This window comes from Megalops cyprinoides, chromosome 4, assembly GCF_013368585.1.
Source record: "Megalops cyprinoides isolate fMegCyp1 chromosome 4, fMegCyp1.pri, whole genome shotgun sequence".
NCBI classification, from domain to species: Eukaryota; Metazoa; Chordata; class Actinopteri; order Elopiformes; family Megalopidae; genus Megalops; species Megalops cyprinoides.
The window spans coordinates 27,295,917-27,319,522 of NC_050586.1; the positions used below are offsets into that span (position 1 = coordinate 27,295,917).

General features: G+C 44.6%; 2 protein-coding genes across 3 annotated transcripts; one reads left to right on the forward strand and one right to left on the reverse strand.

The window, feature by feature from the left end:
• Window positions 1-196: 196 nt before the first annotated feature.
• Window positions 197-8,173, reverse strand: znf131 (zinc finger protein 131). 2 transcript variants are annotated; one of them, XM_036527275.1, is made up of 7 exons: window positions 8,098-8,173; window positions 6,661-6,798; window positions 5,429-5,530; window positions 5,072-5,216; window positions 3,079-3,776; window positions 2,368-2,498; window positions 197-1,813 (listed from the first exon to the last, which is right to left on the reverse strand). In XM_036527275.1, the coding sequence occupies exons 2-7, from the start codon at window positions 6,782-6,784 to the stop codon at window positions 1,217-1,219; spliced, it is 1,797 nt and encodes a 598-aa protein (XP_036383168.1). In that variant the 5' UTR covers window positions 6,785-6,798; window positions 8,098-8,173; the 3' UTR covers window positions 197-1,216. The 2 variants fall into 2 exon arrangements, with proteins under 2 accessions (XP_036383168.1, XP_036383169.1); XM_036527276.1 differs by lacking the exon at window positions 5,429-5,530.
• A 5,183-nt stretch (window positions 8,174-13,356) lies between these two features.
• LOC118777027 (selenoprotein P) lies at window positions 13,357-16,958 on the forward strand. The gene is made up of 5 exons (XM_036527726.1): window positions 13,357-13,433; window positions 14,816-15,042; window positions 15,530-15,742; window positions 16,028-16,145; window positions 16,342-16,958. The coding sequence occupies exons 2-5, from the start codon at window positions 14,840-14,842 to the stop codon at window positions 16,720-16,722; spliced, it is 915 nt and encodes a 304-aa protein (XP_036383619.1). The 5' UTR covers window positions 13,357-13,433; window positions 14,816-14,839; the 3' UTR covers window positions 16,723-16,958.
• Window positions 16,959-23,606: the final 6,648 nt, after the last annotated feature.

Genomic DNA, 23,606 nt, shown 5'->3' on the forward strand with positions numbered 1-23,606 from the left:
GTACTGAACACACTTATGTATGTACTACACTAGTTATCACACATATATAAACATGGCCACCTGTGTCCTGTGAGTAACATTTTTCAGGCCACCCTCTTAGTCAATCTGAATTAGAACCACTACAACACATTAATGCACAATTCTCACACAACCAATCATATACACTGATTACAGCACTCTTTTTTATTGCTCTGTACAAAATGGAGGAATCCATATAACAATTTAATGGTGCAGCTATGACCTCCCAGGGGAAATAAAAACAAAAAAACCATTTAAATATAATCAAGTCTTTTTTTGTGATTTTCACTGGTTATTTTCTCTAGTAATAAAAGTGGATGCCATGGATTTGTCTGTAATGTTGCAACCAGCAGGGGGCGGTGTGTAGTGAGGCCAGGGTTTGTGTTGATTACTTTTCTGTGGTATTTTCAGCATGTGGCAGGACCCTCGCAGAATCTAAGAAATCCTATGTCCTACACAATACTCCTAGCAGGCTCCAAAGAGCTGACCCAAACAACAACAAAAATAAAGAGCTTTACAATAACAGTGACTTCTTCATCTTCAAACCAACAGAACACTGGAAAAAAACCTGAACGTGTTGTTGTCAGGAGTGCGCAGGGAAACGGCATTTCGGTCTGTCGTCTTTTTGTTTTGTTTTGTTTTGAACACCATCTCTGAGTTCAGAGTTCATTCACATGACTGAGGGCTCCCTGAGGAGTTCAAGGAAGCAGTGGGCTTTGTGATAACGGGAAAGTCCGATACATTCCTGAGGACGTGCTGCTGTCTGACCCCACGACCCTCAACTCCACTGATCACCACCCACAGAGCAGTGTGTGTCTTAGCAACTGGACCGCACTCCTTCCTGAAATGTTAAAGTTAAAAACTGACAGGTTGCAGAGGAGGACTGAAGGTATTTGGTCAGAAAAATCTCAGTGCACGTCGAGCATGAATGTACAGGGAGAGCGAAAGAGGGAAGGAGAGAGATAGAGAGAGAGAGAGAGAGAGACACAGAGGCAGAGAGAAAGAAACAGAGAGAGAGAGAGAGGGAGGGAGAGAGAGGCAAAGAGTGGGAGACACTTGGTTCATAGTAAATAACTCCTGAAATGTGCATTTTGAAATCTTTGTCTCTGTACGGTGCACAGTGGCTCATTCAAGTGTCCTTGGGCGAACGAGGCCTCAAGTGAAGGGAGAGGACGGGAGGGGAGACGAGCAGTAATCCTCATACTTCCACACTCTGCACCTCCCCTTCCTCCACCTGTATCTCCACCTGCTCCTGCTCCAGGTGGACCTCAGAGTCCGGGGCAGCGTGCTCCGCCGTGCCACCCGTCACCTGCTCCACCTGGATCTCCACCTGCGCCCCATCGTCCGCCCCCGCCCCCAGAGCCTCCACGGAGAACTTCAGTCCCTCCTCCTCCTCCTCGTCCTGGGGCGCCTGCATCCGCCCCACCTCCACCTCCTCCTCCTGCACCACCACCGCCTCCTCCACGCCCACCACGTCCACGGCCTCGCCCTCCAGCGGCACGGGCTCCACCGTCACGTGCTCCACACGCATGCCGTCGTGCAGCAGACTCGCCGCCTCCTCCTCCTCCTCCTCCCCCCCGGGGGCGGGGCCGGCGGCGGCGGGCTCAGCGATCACCACCTCCTCCGTCACCACCACCTTCTCCTGGACGCCGTGGAGGTCGCGCAGGTGGGTGCGGAGGTCGCGCGGCTGCGTGAACCACAGGTCGCACAGCGTGCAGTGGTTGGGCTTCTCGCCCGTGTGGATCACCAGGTGGTCTTTGAACTGGTCCCAGCTGTTGAACACACTGCTGCACACCTGGACAGGGAGTGAAGGAAAGTGAGAGAGAAAGAGCAGTGTTACTACAAGGAATCTGTCAACAGTCACTTCTTTAACAGTGGGTCTGTGTCATATGCAGTTAGTTACATCTTTTTGCTGACCACAGGGGGTTGCTGATGAGCAGACTATGCCCCTGTCCTACCTGCCCTCCCCTGTATGCCCTGTGGGAATGAAGCTAGTTTGTCGCACCACAATGGACTCTTGGTCATTGTCGGCTGATGACACAGCTGGGATCAAATCCAGGCCATAGAGCTCATGCTTGAACTGGTTGACATAGTTCCATCTTTAACTGCTGGCCGACAGTCGCACTTAATTTAGAAGATGTTCCACACTCTTGCATTGCAGTAAGACCACCAAAGTGCAGACAGTGAGCCCTAAGATTAGGGATGCAGGGTACTGTCCTTTAAAACATGCTCCTAGGAGAGCGGGCATAACCAGGCTTCTGTGATACTCTAAAGTTTGTGATGAGAGAGCAGCACAGAGCAGCACTGCAGAGAACAGGAGACCGCTGGAGAGCGTGGCTCCCCTCTCACCTGGCACTCGTAGAGTTTCTTCCGGCCCTTCTTGGCCCCGCACCCGTTCTGGCACGCGGCCATGTGGCATTTGAGCGTGCTGTTCCGGGCAAAGCGTTCGTGGCAGTCCGGACACTCGAACGGCTTCTCACCTACGGCAGACACAAGCAGCACTCAAACTATGCACTCAACACCTGGCTTTGCGCACTCAACACGGGCCTCTGCGCACTCAACACGGGCCTCTGCGCACTCAACACGGGCCTCTGCGCACTCAACACAGGACTCAGACCAAGGACAAGATTAACATGAGGGCAGTGGGGAAGGTAGAGGAGGAGAGTGGAGGAGAGCAAGAGAGCAGGAGGGGAGCAGAGAAAGAGAGGAGAGAAGCAGAGAGAGAGAGAAAAAGGAGAGAGAGGAAGGGGGAGTTGGGCATAGGGTAAGAACAAGAAAAAGAGAGTGGGGCAGAGAAAAAGAGAGAGAGAAAGAGAAGGATGTGTCAGTACATGCAGAGATAGAGAAAGAGAGGAAGTGAAGTCCAGGAAGGGAAAGACAGAGAAAGAGAGAGTCAAGTAGAGAGAGATAGAGTAAATAGCAAGACACCTTAAAATAACGTATTAACGACACCAAACCAAAAGCAAACATTCAGCTTTATATGCGAGCTTCTAGCATCACGCCACACTCCTGAGCCTCGTCATTAAAAGGTGTGTTGCTCCCCCGTCCCTCCCACCTCACCTGTGTGCTTCCGCAGGTGCTCCTTGAAGTGTCCGAAGTGGTCGAACTGCTTGTCGCAGTACTCGCACACGTGCAGCCTCTTCTGCGGCCGCTGGCGCCGCGACTGCTCCTCGGCGTCGAAGTGGTAGCTGTTGAGGTGCTGCTTGAGGGCGCCCTCGCGGGCGTAGGCCTTGCTGCAGTGGCGGCACACGTAGGGCTTGTCGGAGCTGGCGGCGTGCACGCGCATGTGCTGCTTCAGGTGGTAGAAGAGCTTGAAGGAGCGCTCGCACTTGTCGCAGCGGAACATGTTGTCCAGCTGCGAGATCTGCACCTCCACCACCTCGATGCTCTCCAGGGCCTTGGACGCCACCACGCCGTCCTCCTGGAGCACCACCTCGCCGCCCTTTTTCACCACGTGCAGCGCAGGCTCCCCCTGCTGGTACTTACTGGTGATGTCGGCCAGCAGCGCCAGGGCCGAGTCGTCGGACGAGTCGCCCGAGCCGTGGGCGTTCTTGGCGGCCTCCACCACCTCCTCCAGCCCGGCCTCCTCCACCACCATGGGGCCCTCAGCGATCTCCACCTCGATCTCCACGGGCTCTGTCTCCACTGACGGCAGCGTCTCCGTGATCACGTTGGATGTCTCGGCGATCTTCCTCTTCTTCGCCTTGCTCTTCCCCGTCAGGCCCGCGGCTGCTCCGTACGAGGAGCCCTCGGCCATCCTAGGGGGGGAAAGGGGAGTTTGGGGGTTCATGGCATAGCCCGACTGGAAGGACCCCGCTGACCCACACAAGTTCATCAGGTTCAACAGGAAACCTGCACCAACATACACGACTTACATCACAATGCTTAGCAGACAGGGTGTTTTACATAGCTTACACACTAGCCACTTACACTGAGGCAATCTGGGGTGATGCCCAAAAAAGGTATAAAAAGCAAAGGTTTGTGTCCAGAACTCCAGTATTTACAATTGCAGGAAAAAGTCTTATAATTTCATGAGTCAAAAACTACACTCCAAAAACCTCCACAAAGCAAGAAGCCACAAAAGTGCTTTATCTACAATTTGTGCTAGCGCTTGCACCTGTGAGCTTTTTTAACATTTTAACTGCCACAGCATCCTGCTTATCAAGTTTCCAAGCTGCAAAAATTTTATGTGACAACTGCCAAACAGATGGCAGCACACTAAGTGATGGTTTAAGCCCTATACCCAGGGGTTGTGTGGTTGAATGCCAGATGGACAATGTTGTTGTATTAGTGGTCACCATACTTGACTTCAGTTCCTCCAAAAAATACAAGTAGTGCAAGTTTCCCTGCCAGCGTGATCTTTTCTTCTTTTAACCGCACACTGTGAACCCTAAGTACAGTATCGGAAATGCACATGCTCTGACATTCAGGATAAGGGAGCTGACTCAGTAGAGAGGGCTTCAATGCAGTAAAGCAAGAGCTTAAAATGTGCCTTTTCGACACGCTGCAGAGTCACAGAAACCAAGCGTGGGTAGACAGCAGGCAAAACCGCACCCTTCCTGCTACACAAAGTGAAACCACCCCACGCACCAGTCTGTTTCTGCAAAGGCTGCTGATGGCCCAAATCACTCATCCTTCAACAGTGCTGAGCCACACAACCATTTGACCTGAGGGGTGTGGGGTCAAATCCCCATCTGGTGTGCAGTGTGAAGCACTTGGTCTAATGTTTTAATGTGCGTGTAAGCAGGTCATGAAATGTGAGACACATGGAAATAGAAGGGCCATGACAAATGATGACCCTGCAGCCACACAACACATCCTCAATGGCTGTGATAGCAACCTTGTGTGTGTATCTGTACATGATGCTTTGATGGTGTCAGAGTAAAATGGTACCTGTTGTTAAGCAGTTTGATGAAGTAGAGAAAAATGGTACCTGTTGTTGAGCGGTTTGATGGTGTACAGTAAAATGGCACCTATTGCTGAGCGGTTTGATGGAATAGAGTAGAATGGTACCTGTTGTTGAGCGGTTTGATGGTGTAGAGTAAAATGGTACCTGTTGTTGAGCGCTTTGATGGCCTCCTGCATCTGCAGATACTCGGCTGCTTTCCACACATCACTGACCTCCTCAGGGCCGCTCACCGCCAGCTTGGCCGTGTAGGTGAATTCCATCAGGTGGCGGAAGGCCGAGTTACTGACCCCTGGGTACAAACAAAACACAAAAACTTAATAACCACACAAAAATTAGAAATGAAAGATTCTCTTTGGTCTATCTTCTACCATGTCGAAATGTGCTTGAAAAGGCGCTAATAATAGTAACAAAAATAAGCTGTCCAGCCCTCAGTTGTTTGGTATGAGGAGAGGGTAAGCCCGTCTCACTACATACTTTCAGTGAGAAACCCCAGGTACATACCCTCTATCTCCACCAGGGGCTCCAGCTTGAAGTCCTGGAAGAACTTGTGGAAAAACTGACTGCAGGCAGCCAGCACAGCTTTATGAGCCCTGAACTGATGCCCTACAAGCCAGAACACACACACAACCAGTCACTCAACCATTACAACACACAGCTGCCAGTTAAACACTGCGTGAGCTAGGGAAGGCAATGTCAACAACACTAGCAGCCCTGATCCAAAAACAGCAATTCATTCTGTATCAACCCATCTATGTTTATATACAGGTTCCTGCAGTTCAGGGTGTAAATGCAATAAAAAAATGTTTATCTGTGCAAATGAGCATCATATATTTATGTTTTAGAAATATCCTTTTAGAAGTGTGCTCATCATTCATCGGCAACATAAGCGCCATCTCGAGGCACAAGTTAGGTACTGCAGCTTGACAAGTGCAGGCTGTACCATTTTAAAGGGGGCACTATTTGTAGAATCTGTATGTGCTTGATTGCTTTAGGATCCAACAGACTTTCATACTGGGTTATGCCACTGCAGTGTATTAAAGAAACACGGCTGTATTACAGTGGAACTGTGGGGTCATAGAGTGTAATCAGAGATACATGCACTGGGCTTTTAACCAGGGTGTCATGGGTTTGAATCCTAAGTGGGGCACTGCTGTTGTAACCTTGAGCAAGGTACTTAAACTGACTCACTTCTGTAAACCCAGTGGCCTAGAAATGATTTATCTATTGCATAATTTACCACTCTAAGCCAAAAAACAGTTTATTGTCATGCGATTACCTAGAGTGGAAGTCAGCACACACTGCACCTCTCTAAGAACCAACTTGCAAAACTCTGAATTTAATGACATTTGAACTCCCAAGAGGTGGGCCCAAGATGTGAATACAGGGCAGGACACTGCTGCAAAGCACATCATGTTTTTCAATACTCTTGGCATAAGGTGTTATCCTCTACTGCTGATATGCAACAACCTACTGGAGAAACTGTCTTAAAGGACTTTACTCAAGGTCGCAGCAGTAAGGTGCAATCCAGGACTCGAACCAAAAACAGCCAGGTCCATGATATAGTGCCTTACAACCTACCTCACACTGCTGGCCATAATTTACAGCATTTGACTTAAATCTAAACTCTACAGTTAGAAGAACTGCACATAATTAAGACTCCCTTGGTTACTGCCTATCTGCAAGGAAATATATGCAGCAAAGTAGTGCTGAGCAGGGGGTGTGCAGAAACTCACCATCCACGATGAGAGTGATGTCTGTGAACTGGTCCAGCTGCCTCTGCTCATTCAGTTTGTCCAGCATGACCTTGTAGTGGGCCGGAAACTCGTTCCCACAATCGATGACGTCTTCATCTGACATGATTCACCCACCCCCTGGAAATGGTTTGAACAAAGCAAGCACGGGAGGTTTGATCACACATCAACAAACCCAACACCTTCTTTCCTGTGCTAAACTGTATTTCAGGGGGAAAAAAGGTGTGTTTTAGGCCCTGACATTGCCAAAATTCGCCAGCGTTTGAATAATCTGGTCTGTTTGTCACATTCACCCTGCCCACTTCATCTCATTCATGCTATACAGTATAAGTATCAGTGAATCTGGTGGTTCAGTTCCTGTTGAAAATATACATTAGCTAGCAACTGTTTAGCACCTGGAAAAAAAAACCCATCCTAATTATTTTAGCAGGAAGGCATGTGTGAGACCCTCTCTTCTTGGTTCAAAGATTTTGCGTGGATGCCTTTATGTGTCAATGATGCATTGTCATTTCCTACACAGCGAATGTCCACCATTACATACAGCTTGTCTATCTAACCAGCTTGCTCACGTACACTGGGCGCAAAGATTTACCAAGTATTTAGCATTACTAGATAGCTAGAAAGTGTTAAGGACTTAAGTCAACGAAGCAGTAGTTGAGACAGCTAGGTAGCGGACACGCCGGAAAGCTAGCGAACTGCAGGCCCACATATTAATAATTATTTCAGCGCTCCCTAAGCATAGGGGTTTCATGCGATAGAAACACATGTGCTAGCTAGCTAAATGTGAAATGACACGTCCAGAAAATAACATTCCGCTGGACACAGCGTTTCCCGTTAACATTAAACCGAGTAGACTGCATCGTAACAACTGTGTCGTGCTACATTTGCCGGCTACATAATCCATTTCAATTTATCCAATCAGAGACAACAAATACCACGCCAGTCAAAGATATTACCCAATGGAACATTTTAACCAGATGTCAAACTACACACACGAACGTACATTTTCCAATCACATGGTAGACAGTAGTGTCAACTACATCAAACGGGCCAATAACGCATTGGGAGGCGGTATACAGCACCGCGCTAGCGAGGACTCGCAGCGGAAGGCCTCTTACTAATCTTCAGTAACGTAAAATAAAATAAAATGCAAAACAATGCTCAATGCACATGCATACGATAAAAAACAACATATTTTTACACACTTACTGCAGCATATAATATAAAGCGTAAGGGTAATGTCCTGAAAAGCAACGTTAATAATCACTAATAGGCCTGTAGGCGCTCTCGCCATTTCTTGTTTGACCATCGCCATTACGTCATCAAATCGCGCATTAAAATCCACTTTTTTATCGGACATGTTGTTAAATAAACCAGTCTCGTTTAAAAACATTTTGCTTTATACATCGATAAACCCACCGCGAGCAAGGTTCCGCTGCTTTATGCAGTTGTTTTTCAGCCCGACGCTTCCCCCAGCTCTGCCTCTGCTGTTCTTCCCCCGTCTCTCAAAAAAGGGCGGTCGCTTTCAGATTGGGCCTCGGATTCCCAGAAGCCTGTGCAAAGGCAGCAAGAAACGACGCTGATTGGTAGCGTTGCCGGGCAACTGCAACGGAATAAACCATAATGGGTTGTGAGTGCGCGCACACGAGCTGCGTTGCTGCTAGTCATGTCGCTTGTAGTTTTTACTTAGAAGAAAGGAAATGTGGACGAAGTATAACTTGTCATGCGATTCTAGAGTACGTTTAATCACAGACAATTTGTGTCTGAGAAGAAGCGTGCTTTATCAGTGCGTGGAGAGCGTAGAGTAGCGGGTAACGGTGTTTCACTAACGTTATGGGTTTCACAGGATTTAGCCAGCTAGATTTAGCGTTCAACTCTTAGCTCAAAACCCTTCGCTGGTTAACGTTTGCTAGAACCGTTTGTGTGACCAAGCCTGTCATACCGAACTAGCCATCTAGCTACCAGCAGCTAAGGTTTCAGGAGATTTTGTCAGATGACTGCAAATGTGCTTTTCTCAAATGTAGGTAACTAGCTAACACAGTCCTACTAACTGCTGAGTGACGGTGTGGTCTGACCTCCAAGCTATATTAGTTAGCTCTAGCTAATGTGGCTCAGTATACTAAGTTAAGTTTTCAGGCGATAACGTTACAGACTGGTTAACGTATCTTGGTATTTAGTTAAAGGTAATATAGTTTAAAGTTGGTCTCCACCCATGTACTTAAAGAGTGAGCTGTGATAACGGCTTGATATTTTTAGCATAGCTATACTTGCTAGCTAATAAAAACTGAATTCAGTATTCTAGCTAGCTAACGTTAGTTAGAATCACAAGCCCTCGGTTCACTGAGAGCATAGCCAGAAATGTCCGAAGAATACGAGGACTTGTTTCAATTTCCGTTAACTTACTAGGCGTTTGTTCACCTGGTTGTTGTATTTTTGTATTGTGTAGCTAATTATTAAGTGATTTCGCAGGCTAACGTAAGCTACATGAGACTAACGTATCGAAGGTATTTTGTAACAAAATAGTAGCCAACTGTATTTTCTCTTTCCGTGGCCTAGGAGTTCTGGTTGATATTTGAGTTCCGGTGATGGCACTTAAAGTTCAGTAATGCGCGGTCAGTACCTCCATTGTGAACTGTCGAGGGTTTGTCAGTACCATTATTGTAAAGTACATCTGACCATACACCGCATAAACTGCACAGAATATGTCGGCATGTCGGCTACATTACCAGCAGCTTTTCTGCCTTTGACGCAAATTACGTCCGCCGCAGAAGTTAAATGTTGCCTGCATCCAGATCGATCTTCCCACTTCCTTTGACTGTACGCCACACGCCTCTCTTGTTTATTAAACCCATCACACAAGCTGATCCGCATACTTGAAAGGATTAGTGGATTTGTGCCTATATGCAATGCAGATTGTCCCTACACATGTGTGGACAAACTATCTCTGAACTACTTTGCAACTCGCTGTTATTGGTAGAATTCATATTACGTTAAAAAAATACACTTGATAGTATAAATACTTATATGTTGTGTAAAATAATAGCTCTGTGGGCCTTAATGCAATCATTTTAAAGAAAATGGACAAATTGACATTTGAAGTGGCATCCATATGTGTTTATCTTCTTCAGAATCAGTTTTCCTAAAGTTGCTAATGGTGTCTGATGCCTTCTTGAAGCCTAAAGTTCAAAAACTGTATTAGAATAACCAATGTAGCTCACGTTCCTTGCAGCTGATTTTGTGCAACTTCACCTCATCATAACCCCTTTGTTAAGATCAACAATTATTGCCTAACTGACTGTTGTGTGACCAGCACTGTCCCTCAAGAGATGCATAGAGAATGTGACTATTCATGATAACCAGAATAATCAAGCCCTAAATGCTGAGTTGCATATTTTTTTAGGCTTTGGAGCCAAAATGGCTGACAGCCTGTGTTTTCTCATCCTGTTTCTAATTACTTCATTTCCTGCATTTTTGCTGTTCTTCCTCTAAGGGTGACTCTTGACACTGTTGCTCGATTTCACTCTTTAGCTTTAGCTTTCAAACTTTAGCTGCTATGTGAGTTTTTCCATATATCCATGAATAGCACGTTTTAAAAAATGGACTACATGTGCGCTGCTCCCATACCATAATGACTCTTAGTCCCCTGCAACAGTCACCATGTTACCGGACAGCAGGTTTTGCATTAGCTCTCACACATTGCTTAAGCAGGCTCAGACTTTGCATGGTTATTGTTTATAACTCACTTCTCCTTTTCAACCCTAGGTCACATCTACTGTGGCCACTGAATTTAGTTTTCTCAAATGTCAGCAACTTCTGACAGAATTCACTAATTCATCCTACCTTTGACACCTTCTCCAGGCATGAGCTGTGTGTGTGTGTAAATTGCTGAGCGTGGTAAACTCCCTGGCTACACGGGGTCATGCCCAGTACGGTAAATGCCACTGTTTTCTATCAATATACATGAACTCACTTTCAGCACAGGGACTTTTGAGGAAACTTCAACAGCTTCCTCTCATTCAGCTAACACATGCTACATTTCACAAACATTGTTCTAGGGATCTGCTCTTGACCATAGCTCCAAGTCCTCACCCATTCAACTAGAAAGCCTCATGGTGGCCTCCAACCTCAATTTTTGTTGTTTTTGCAAAAATTAATTTTGCAACTAAGCACTGCTTGAGATGTTGTCTAAAAACAATTAATGCTAAATTACGTGGGTTAAAAATTCACTGTAAGGTAAAGTTTTAGCAGTACTGTCTTTTAGAGGAAGGAGCTTACAAAGAAAGAGTTTACATAATGTGCGCTCAGATAAAGACCTGCACTGATATGTGCCATCCTCTCAAAGTTCATGTCCTACATTCAGGACTTGTGGATGTTTTTACTGAGGGAAATGGAGTTAATACAAACAAGAGCTAACCGCCACTGTTGAAATTTTAACCAAGTAGATCACTTCATATTTCAAAGAATGGAAAACATCAGTATTATACACCTGTTCGGGCAACTTTCTTAAAGCTTTCTTGCTGGGATTTAAACATTCCCTAAAATTCTTGAGATGAACTGAAATTTGATTGCATTTTCAGATCTAATCGTCTAATCGTTAGGTAAATATTATTATTAGGTATAATATTAGGTGGCATCCATGCTTTGGGTTTGTTGTATAATTTTTGGTCCAAATACACTGTATGGACAAAAGTATTTGGCCACACCTGTTTTTCGGGGTTTGGGCTAGGCCCCTTATCTCCAGTGAAGGGCAATCTTAATGCTTCAGTATACCAAGACATTTTGGACAATGCTATGCTTCCAACTTTGTGGCAACATTTTGGGGCCCTTTTCTATTCCAACATGACAGTGCCCCAGTGCACAAAGCAAGGACTATAAAGACATGGTTTGATGAGTTCAGTGTGGAAGAACTTGACTGGCCCGCACAGAGCCCTGACCTCAACCCCATCAAGCACCTTTGGGATGAACTGGAACGGAGATTGCGAGCCAGGCCTTCTCGTCCAACATCAGTACCTGACCTCATAAATGCTCTACAGAATGAATGGGCACAAATTCCCACAGAAACACTCCAAAATCTTGTGGAAAGCCTTCCAAGAAGAGTGGAAGCTGTTATAGCTGCAAAAGGGGGACCAACTCCATATTAAAGTATTTGTATTTGAATACAATGTCATTACAATGTAATGGTCAGGCGTCCGAATACTTTTGTCCATATAGTGTATCTGTGCCTGTATTAGAAGAATAATATAAATCACCTGGTACTATATAATCTTTATTTTTACAGTAATAACACACAAAATGGTGTAAGATAAGCATATTCTCAGCATACAAATAACACTGATAATCCAAGATGAGGCATGTCTGGAAAGGCAAAAGATATGATGATTGCTTTCTGTCCTGCTTCTTGGAAGCACACATCCAAACCCTTGAGTCATGGGAGACAGCGTAGTACATCACTATCTATCAGGCATCCGAGAGGCATGCACAGTGCTGGGCACAACAACCTTTCTTTTAGCGAAGACTGATGGAGTGGAGCTGCTTATGTCTCATCTGTCATGTAAGCAGTCACATGGGACCTCTCTCTTTGCACTCTGAGCTGCATGGCCTGCTCCCCATCCTCATCTTTTAAAAGTTCACTTCAAGTTCAGCATACACCTTTGCTGAATTTGCACCTGAGCTAATGTGCAGGCACATGTCTGAGTGTTAACCTGGAGTCAGCAGGGTAATGATTTCAAAAGTTCCATATCCTACGTGGCACTTTCGAGTGCAATTACCGCTCACTGGTGGAGTCAAAGGTTTGGTCCGAGAAGGCTGTGTTACTGTGACATGGCCTTTGCACAGACATCCAATACACCACCACTGCCAATAATTCATACTGATACCCTTTATTGCCTTTTTGCTGCATTTGCTTCTGTAGCAGGAGAATTGTGACTATGCAGAAAATTTGCAGAGACGCACTTGTCTGCAGCTGTGCCAGTTCCACTGACAGTAATATGGTTTCGCCTCCAGTGCTGTGTCCCCAATACATGATCCACTGATTTTGTCATTTCATTTCAGTAGCTTTGTGACTATGCAAAACCAAAAACTTTTGTAATGCATACATACATGCATGCAAACAAGTGTGGATGTGTGTTATATTTAGCAGACGCACACAGAACATTTGTATGTCTTGACTAGAAGCTGATTTCAAGTTGGCCTCTGTAATAGGCCTGATGCAGTTATCCAGTTCTTTTCACTTCCTCTCTAGAGAAAAAAAAAATGCAAGAATGCATCTTATTTAACCCTTGTGTGTCAAACGTTACACTTTCACACATAAATGTGACTCACACAAACCTTAATAATGATTTTGATAATGATAACGATAATGACATGCACTGTGCAATCACAATTACTGAGCTGCATTGATGATTTTTTATTTAACTCATTGCAAAAGGTATAAAACTGAATATAAAACATGCTGTAAGCAAATGAATATGGGGTCTTTTGCCTTAAAATGTGCCCCCATAAAGCTGTTGTTTTATCTTCCTCTCCTCTCCACATAAGATTAATGGATAACCCTTCCGTTAGGCAGGGGAATGTCATATTAAAGTTTTCCAAAGCATACAGATGAGAGGCTGAACCTTGCCCCACATCCAAAGTGGAAAAACAAGTGGGGTATAAATAGAGAGCGAGGAGTGGGAGCTGGTTGTTTTTGTCTTCAGGAGTTGCAGCTGGACTGAACAAGAGAGCTGAGAGAGAGAAAGCACTGGTTTCTCCACTCTGTGAGTATCTGCTGAATTCCACTGTGCGCAAAATGAGGGGAATACAGAATTTACCTTGTAGTTTTCTGCAGTCTTGTTAATGTATTGCTCAATATTTGTAATGGAAATCAGCTGTGTTTGTTGTCTGTCTCTCAAACATAATGCACATTCTCTCATTAGCTTTGCAATGTTTAGATGCAAAATACAAGCTTTTTAGTGTGAATCGTCTTGTGAATCATCGGTCAATGCAATTAATGGACTTTCCTGGCTTTTCCCACCAATAATTGTTTATCCATTCTCAGCTAACAAAGTTCAGAAGCAAACACACAATACTTATGCAAATATACAATTCCACAGACACAATAATACACAACATGCTGTAGAGAGTGGGGGTTTTTTACAGATTCCTGCACAAGGACTACACATTAATAGTACAAAAGGACACACTTAGTGTTGGAGGGATATACAGAGCAGATTCCAGAGCTCCTGTGCAAATATGAAACTATGCATCTGGTTTCTTTACTTGCAGGCATGTTTAAAATTATTCCTCCACTGCTTGTGAGTAAATGCATGTAGGATGTTTTTTAAATCCTCTGGCATATGTTTATGGATCCTCATTTCACACAGGCAGTAATCATTGTAAGATTCAAGAATGTTCAGAAGCAGCAATGTCAAGTTGTTTTTTTAAGCCTGCATGTCCAGGCATGTGACTCCTGCTTACCCCTATATTGCCTAATCAGCTATGTGCTATCAAACATTTGGAAGGGTGGTTTATGTCAAGCTTCCCAGCACTTTGTGTGTACACTGTGTAAATATTATTTCTTACTTTGGCCATTTTTATTTACAATGAACACTGACCTGGATTTGACATTTCTTGAAAGTCAAGGTTCTGTATGACCTTTTTAGGAAGAAATCTGTTTGTTAAGAGGTTTGTTTTTGAACAAAAATATATGAGTAGGCTAAAAAAATTTATCAAACATATTTTTGTTGCTTAAGCAAGCTTAATTATGTAATCAGTATCTATTCCAAACAATACTGAACCAGGAAATTCTAGGCAAAAACAAATGAACTTTTATGAATTATATTATCTACTAATCTCTATAAATGATTTTTTTTTCCCAAAAAGCAAGAATGAAAAGAAATGTGTTGAGAAACTATCTTTACTTCCATATATCTGTTTGCACAAATCAATTTCTTCAGTCCTTTCAAAACACTCAATAACTGTCGCAAGCCAAATCCAGCTCAATAAGTAAATAAACAATTTATTTGGACCTAATTAAGAGCTAAACTGGAACCAAAAACACAGCATACACACAGCCCCCCCCCAAAAAAGGTTTTGGGAAAACTGCCCTCCTTCCTCTCTGTACTCGGCTGACCTTGCCTGGTTGCTGTTCTCTGTGCAGCTGGGTGGGCCTACATCCAGAGCCATGTGGGGAGGGCTGGGCCTGGTCCTGGCTCTCTGCCTGCTCCCTGGGGGTGGGGCAGAGAGTGAAGGCGAGGGCAGCCGCTGTAAGCCAGCCCCGTCGTGGAGCATCGGGGAGGCGGAGCCCATGAAGGATGCCCTCGGGCATGTGACCGTGGTGGCGCTCCTGCAGGCCAGCTGATTGTTCTGCTTGGTGCAGGCTTCCAGGTACTTCACCAGCAAGTGTCCCGCTTGCAAGCATGCATCAGCAGAAACCAAGATTCTTAAAGACCAGCATGTCATCACAAAAAAATAAACGCTAGGAAAAAACACTAGGAAGTTTTTTGAGGTTATGTTTGTGTCTTTTCTTCCCTATCACATCACAATATAGTACAGGATGAATAGCAGATGCACTAATACACTGGCTGTAGTTTAACACATTATGTATTACAACACATGCAATTCAGTACCTTTCTCAAAATTATGTCCCAATAAGAATTCACACATAAAATCTTCCTTTCACAGCACAGTGGCTATACAAATTAGTGTTTGAAAGTCAACCGCAAGTTGCTGCTTAGCACTATTAGTGAAAAAAGCTGAACGATAACAGTAATAAAACAAACCATGAAGCACCCAAAACAGTTGCTACTGCACAGTATTGTTTGCCTGTACGAGTGCATGATGGTGGAGTCCTGCGTGTCTCTCCCTTCTGCAGAATGGATTCACTGCGCCTGAAGCTGGAGAAGCAGGGTCTGGTGAACGTGACCTACATGGTGGTGAACCACCAGGGGGCAGCGTCGCAGCGCTTGCACAGGCGGCTGAGAGAGAAGATGTCGGAGAACATCATCCTGCACGCCCAGGAGCCGGAGCAGGACGATGTCTGGAGAGCCCTGTCTGGAGAGAAGGACGACTTCCTGATTTACGACCGGTGAGTTCCCATCATCCCCTTCACCTGAGCCTACCCCCTCCCCACTGTCAACTGCGTATGGTGATGTATGACACGCGTTGCACAGCCCATATAATTAACATGAGCAAATACAAATGATCTCTGCTGCTCTTCAGACAGGATACTCTTGGTGGTTGAGGCTAATTTCTTTCTTGTTAAGGGTTTTGAGATCTGAAGAAAATTCCATTTCCTCTTGTAAAAACCTCTAAAAATGTTCCTGTGGAAACTGGGAATAAAACTGTGAGTTTCTGATTCTTTATCTGCCAGGTGTGGTCGCCTCACCTACCACATCTCCCTCCCCTACTCCATCCTGTCCACACCCTACGTGGAGGAGGCCATCCGAGAGACCTACTGCAGCGGCATCTGTGGAAACTGCTCGTATGAGGTTAGTCCTCCACCTGGTTGCAGGTTCAGATCCAAGGTGTAGTACTTCAACAGTAGCCATGTTCAGACAGTAGTCTCTTAAGTTTCTTCAGTGCAAATGGGTTACATCTAAGCTATAGAATAGCACTGGAAAAGAAACAAAAAAAAAACAACTGCAAAATTCTCTGTTTTGACTGGATGCCACTGTTTTGGTACAGACCTCAGAGCAGACAGCAGCATGCAACAGAACAGCAGAAGCAGAAGCTGGGCGTAGCCCAGAAGGGGAGGCCCAACCCGATGGGGAAGCAGACACAGCAAACCATCACAAGCACGACCACAGCCAAGGTCATGGGCACAGACACGGTGGTCACCATGGCAGCAGAGAGAGACACGGATCGAGTGGACATGGGCATCAGCGCGGCCAAGAAGGTGTCGAGCATCACCAGCATCACCATGATGACCAGCACCAGCACCGCCACATCCATCAGGAGTACTCACACGTCCATATCCCTGCCCAATCTCCACTAGATGTGGGCCAGATGACCTATGACCTCCAGTCTGAGGGGGCGCCAGAGCTCCAGGATCACCAGCAGCCCTGAAAGAAAGGGAGGGAGAGATGAAAGGTGAAGTACAGCTGAGAGGGGCCGGCCGGGCTGCTCAGCTCCAGCGGCTCCTCCAGCTGATGCTGACACTGACGGCAGCTGTTCGGCAGTGAGGGGGATGGCGGGGTCGCCGCTACCTGACACTGTGAGGAGGCACTCCCCGCCTCCTGACAGTGACGAGGTCACGCGGGCGATGCCCACCTGCTCAGGGAGACCTGACAGTGACGCACGCCCCCCGCTGCCTGACAGCAGCCGCAGCCCACCTGATCCTGACCCCAGGGTCTGGGGTCCTGATCCTGACCCCAGGGTCAAGGGTCATGATCCTGACCCCACGGTCTAGAGTCCTGATCCTGACCCCAAGGTCATCAGTCCTGATCTTGACCCCACGGTCTAGAGTCCTGATCCTGACCCCAGGGTCATCAGTCCTGATCTTGACCTGAGGGTCTAGAGTCCTGATCCTGACCCCAAGGTCATAAGTCCTGATCCTGACCTCAGGGTCATCAGGCTTGATCCTGACCCCAGGGTCATCAGTCCTGATCTTGACCCCAGGGTCTCCAGTCGTGAGCTTGACCACCAGCCCTGCCACACTTCCCCCTAGAGCCCTGTGCAGGAGACTGAGGGTCTCAAATTGTGTCTCAACCCCAGGAGTAAAAAAAAAAATAGTAAACCCACCTTCCGCTCATGTGATGTGCCACCCTGGGGCCTAGTGAGAAACTTCCATCTTACCAACTAGTATTAAAGCAGGAGTGTGAGGCAACTCAGTGGTCCGGCCAGCTGGGACAGGGCTTTGGCTCTGTTTGCAGTTCTAAGATGGTTTAACAACTTCTTTCAACACATGCTTAAATTTGGGTAAGAAACAGAGGGCAACAGTTGGTATGGAAGAATGACAACAAGGACTGTCCCAGCCGGCACTGACTGGAGCTGAAGCACAGAGCGGTCAGGTCATGCTGCTGCGATTCCCCTTCCTTTGGCTCATGTTGCCTTTATGAGGCCAGGTGCGGAAACTATGCCCTAGTGGTGCCTGTCTGATGCTTGGCAATCATGCAGCCAGAGGGGGACGCAAACACCATGCTGAACCCCCAATTCACTCTGAAACATAGATTTAAAAAAAAAAAGTGTCACACAAAGCCTTACCACTGACATAATGTGCAATGCATGGTAAATAAGAATGTAAACAACCGAAATGCTCTGTTTAGATCTGAGGTTAAAGTGGAAAAATATTTGGTCCGTGTGCAACAAAGGTCATAATGCAAACCCTGGAAACGGGGAGCAATTATTCCATTGTAGGTTCAGGATTGTTTTGTTTTGTTTTAACTGGTCTATGCACATTTTGGATACATTCCCACTATATGATTAACATTTCCAAAGAGTCATACATTACAATGGCAGATGATATCCAGAAGAACATATTCCGTTGTAATAATCTAAAAGCACAATCCTTATCCAATCACTGGAGCACATAAATAAACCAAATTGTAAAAATCTGGTATAGCGAGCCTATATCCTCATTCATAAAAATGGCTTTAAAATTACTTGTGATATATTTCATAACCGTCTACTTATATGATGTATGATACCACATCTTACAACCATTTTTTTTTTTTTTTTGTAATTTGGACGTGTATGAAAGAGATCAGCTTTATAGAGGGGCACTCCTATATATATTTTGGGGAACTAAGAGGGAAAAAACATATGTTTTTCTAAAATCATTCACTTCATTTTTGTAACCTAAAATGGACATGACATGAACAAGTTGCTATTGTATGAACATTGTGTGAAAAAGTGTTGGAAGCCTTGAAAACTCAGTGTGTGCTGTTGAATGAAAACATTTTTCATACTTAATGAAGGATTCTAGGAAAAAAAAGTTCCCTGGAAAACCTGATAGTTTGTAGGAAAAATGTTTGCGATTGATGGGTGCTGAAAAGATTAAAGACTGCAAAGGAAATGTCAACATGTCAACATATGTCAACTAATGTCAAATAAAGCTTGCTGATACAATCAATCTGTCAATCTGTCTTCATGTTTAATGTTTCCAGGACATAATAATAAATGTGTAAGTACTGTGGGTGAGAAACAGCAGAAAATATCGACACCTGGACACGCATTTTGGTCCTGAACCCACAACTGGGTCCTATAAAAGGTAGCAGGCGACCTCCTTGGCACATGAGAGTTACTGCAGTTAATCAACTGTAATTCTGAACAGATAATAAGAAAATGCACAAAATGGCCCCAACGTACATCGAAATCCTGAAAAGGATGCATTAACACGTTTCGTGCATTTGCATTTGTTTCGTGCAGTTTGACTCCATTACCACTAGAGGGTAGTACACGCTTAACAAAAGCAAGTCTGGGCGAGGAAAGAAACCTCCGAGTTTCTGCATTTTTTGTTATCAGCACATAAACTAATATGAACATCGTTGCGGCTAGATACTGGTAACGGGGCTTTGACTCTCGTGGTTTGTGGGGCCCCTCATACGCCTCTGGTTTGCCAGTTGTACATGGTTGTTTATTGGTTAAAAGCGAACCATTAAACGACAATTAAACAATTAAAAGAGGGTAATTCTGCAGACGATAAAACATGTTGAGAAAGTAGGTGAGTTTAGTGTATAAAATGCTTACCTGGCTAACCCAAAGTTATTTCAATGTTTTGTTGTGTCGGGAGCTGTGCAGCGAGCATACAACGACGGCTCAGATAAAGGTGCTCTTTCATTTTATCCGCAGATTTGCAAGGAAGCACGTCTCTAAATGTTATCGATTTGTTTGTGTTTGCTTTATTTGATGAGAGTAAATCAGACAGGAGTCACAATGAGACATTCTTCCGAGGGACAGAGCGGGCACAAAGCTCGATTGAGCCGACTTTCTCCTTTTCCACCCTCTGGCGTTTCTTTCTTTGCAACCCGTCTTAATTGCATCAGCCTGCTCGCTTCATCTAATTTGATGTCCCAAATGTTGTTCTTTCCTTTTTGTCTTGGTTATTGGCAGGAAAAATAGCAAATTGGGAAAAAAATTTGCCATTTCCTTCTTGACACACAAGTGTAGGCTATAACTACCATGCCATATCTATGAAGGGTAATATAACAGGTATGACATAACCATCAAAACATTATTCTCATTTACGTGCCAGACCTACATTGCAAATGAGAATTAGTTCTAAACTTACCTCTCTGGTTGAAGCGTAATTAAATTATTTATACATATACACGTTTTAGAAATCAACGTTAAAATATCTGCGTTTCTAAAGCAACACGAGAGATTGCCATGAATTGAAAGAGATCAAACAGTTGGTTTCCAAATTGCAGGTATGTTGGCCACAGACATGGAAAAATTATTTAATGTATCAAGGCGAACAACGTCGAAAACCTTGACGGAATAGGCCTACGCCAAAAAGGAAATCCTGCAGGACAGTTGCTAAAAACCTGCAAAAGAACGCCCTCATAAATTGCCACAAACTGAATCTACAGATCCCACGACCCTGTCGTGACCTTAACAAAATTGATATGGGAGGGTTGCCATTCGAGGCCACTGCGCAATAACGCATTAACCTGGTATGAGCACAAACCTGGACCTCTGAGCAGTGGAACATATATGCTGGCCCTAGCCTATATTTGTGAGTCCACACAAACAAAATATCCACAGGTCTAATGCTACTTTCCAAGTAAACATCACAATTAATAACATTTGTAGCAAAAAAAAAATCGTCTTGTTGGATTAACGACCCGCCACAAACCGTTCAATGAGAACAGATCCAGTAGACAGCTTAGTTTACGTAGCCAGCGGTCATCAGTTGCCCGACTACAGCACGAGGGAGGTGTTCAATGCGAGTTCAATAGTAAAACCACCGGGTGATGCTGATCTTGTTTACTTGGGGGGCTGCTTTAAGTGTCTGCCAAGCAAACATGTTTACGCACTGAATTCAATTCAAATCATTTAAAAATTCTATTCTCTTGAAGACGGGGTACATTAACGCTTTGTTTCGTTTAGCACAGATCAATCTGTATACTAAGTTTAAAAAAAAAAAGTTATATAACCTAAAAACTCCCTGACAACGCAGTTTTGGGAGGAAAAAAAACAGAAAAGTTGGCTCTTTAAGACCTTTCGTTCATCCCGCTGACAACAGGTGGTGCTGTTGCTCTTTGCGCGTCTACCGCGCAGCTCTCCCTTCGTGAACCTCGCGGGCAGCAACACAAAATTCCACACGAGCACTTTAGCAGGCCTGCGAAAGACATGGCGAAGATGCAGTGCATCTCCCCTGCGTAACGTTTTCTGTATGTTAAACAAAAACACCCTTTGCAACTAAATCACGTCTACACGTCTACCAACTTCATCAGAACCTTTGCCAAACATTCTTTAGTTGTCGGACAGCTCCTTTCTACTTATGCCAATCCCCAAATTTAGCTAACCTCATGAACTATGGAAAAGCAAAATGGTTTTAAAAATTAAATTCAAGACGTGCTTTTCTTTATTGATAGAAGTACGGTGCAAACCAGTTTTTACAAGCAGCTCACATTACTTTTAATTCACACACACTTAAGGCTACGTTGCCTACAGCAAATACAGTCTAGAGAGAGACGGCTAACAGCAGCAAAAAAATTAATGAATCTGGGCACAAGTTTAATAAAACGGGAGTTGGGAGTATTCTGGCTATTTCCGTGGCTTGTTTTTTTCACTCTACCCTTTTCAATTATCCGCGTCATTTTGTCCAGCTGTTGCAGGTGGTGCTGCTCATGATGAATGGGTAAAGTGAACAGAGTCCCATTTAGATTTTTCAGACCCGCTTCATTTTAGATTAAATTGAACCTCCATAAACCACATTCTAAAAGACATAGCCTCGTGTGCCGCTTTCTCCCCTCGTAATAGTTTCTGTGAATGATAATGAAAGTGAAAGCCTGGCACAGTCATTATCAAGCAGTAAATGGATAAATCAAAAATGGAAATGAGAGGTAACAAATTTATAATACATCATTTCAGTCTGACATTTAGATATTTTGCATGGCTGGTCTTGCTGTATTGTAGGTAATGGATCAATACGTTGCAATATTGGTTTTGCGAAACTTGAGTGTTCACTCATTGACGTAGTTTATATCCATGTTTATATCAGACAATTTAACGTAATACATTTTCTGAAGTGATATGTGGTTAATTTAATTAATTATACTTGCTTCACTTGTAGGTTATTGCTTCCTCAACCGACACAAGTGCGAGTCTATAAAAGCGATTAAAAAGGGCTCTAGGGACCAGCATCAAAGTTCATGCCACTTGAGCGCACTATAAAGAAATACAAGGATTCCGAATATTTTGCTAGAGAACTCATAGAAGGTGTCAGCATTTCCAGAGGCCCTTTTCAGTATATATGAGTCGTACACGCATTATTACAAATGGTTGGAAGCTACCGTTGTAACTTCTGAGAGCCTTTAATGCTGAAATTATTTCAAAGAGCTCTCTTTATAAAGTGAACAGGTGGTCTACTTCACCCCACCCACCTCCGCCACTGAAAGAAGCTTCAGTTAAACTTCTAGGATTAGGTCCTGCTGTTCTATCTCTAACGCACTGAAGTAACCAAATCACAACCTTAGCTGTGCGTTGGAAAGGTCAATAAACAACTTGAGGGAACAAGGGGGCGGGCTAAATAGAGCCGAATGAACAACGGAGACAGGGGGAACAGAGACTTGTGGGCAATTACCTGCACTTACCGAAAAGCGGTGTTCGTACGCCTTCTCCCCTAATTCAATCAGCCTCTCATGGTGTTGCTAAGTACACAGGGCTGTCTAATTGACTGATCTTCTTTCCCCGTCAGAACTCCAGTCGTCACCTCAGCGCCGGCTCCGAAGGAGAAAGGCTATTGCCCGTTCCTCGCTGCGATGCACATCAGCAAATCGACACTCCGCTCCCTCACAGTACATTTACTCCGTAGTTTTAAGTTGTGTAATATGCTTACATTTTGCCCCCTGTAATGACATTTAATTGCCAGGTTAAGTGAAGTCTTTACACGCCTCGAACGTGTTTGTGTTCCACTGGAGCCAATAGGATTCTTTTTTTTTTTAAGGAAAGAGAAAAATCTATGGGAGACGAAACAAACAGCGTGTTGGAAATGGTAATCATTTAATTACATCGGTTAATGAGGATGGAAAGAGAATGCTTTCAAGATAAACAGCCGTCACGCTGGGAAGTGGTATTAATTGTTCCACGTGTGGGTTGATCCACAGAGTGTGAAGCTGAAAAAACCTTAAATGTCGCTTTGTAAAAGCACTTAGTGGGGCCGCCTGCAATGGAAGCACTGAAATCTAAATTGCGACCATCCTGCGGATACTCCTGTCTTTCAAAATGTGCATTTAGATTGGGTACACGATGTCGGTGGAAATAAGAATACGTACAAAATCAGTTATCCCTGATCAACTTAAACGTACTCCAGGACGGCCTTGACTTAACGACGGAAGGGTAATAATACTGTATCAACATCCAACTAAACCAAAAAGCAAAACAAAAACACATGGTAAATGATAAAAATATATTTATTTTGTACCTTTAGAATGTATTTTATGTAGAAATTAAACACTAAAGAAAGAGCATGTCAAGAGCCTGGGAATGTGAAAGCGCTTGCTTTGAATCAGATTATGTAACTGCTCATGTGCAGGGGGTGTGGGTGTGTGTTGGGGGGTTGGAGGCACAAAACCCCCAAGTGTTACAGACTCTGCATTTCAACTGGCCCCAGTTAGCTAAAGCTCAGTTATACCTGAGACTGGCTAAAGGTGTTCCTACAGCAAACTGCCCTGGGCCAGCAGTATGTTGGCAGATATGACAGTAGTTTGGCCTGGAGCCGAAGTGAGTCAGCCTCAAGCAGTCATGCATCGTGTGTAACATATTGAATCTGGGCCATCTTTTGC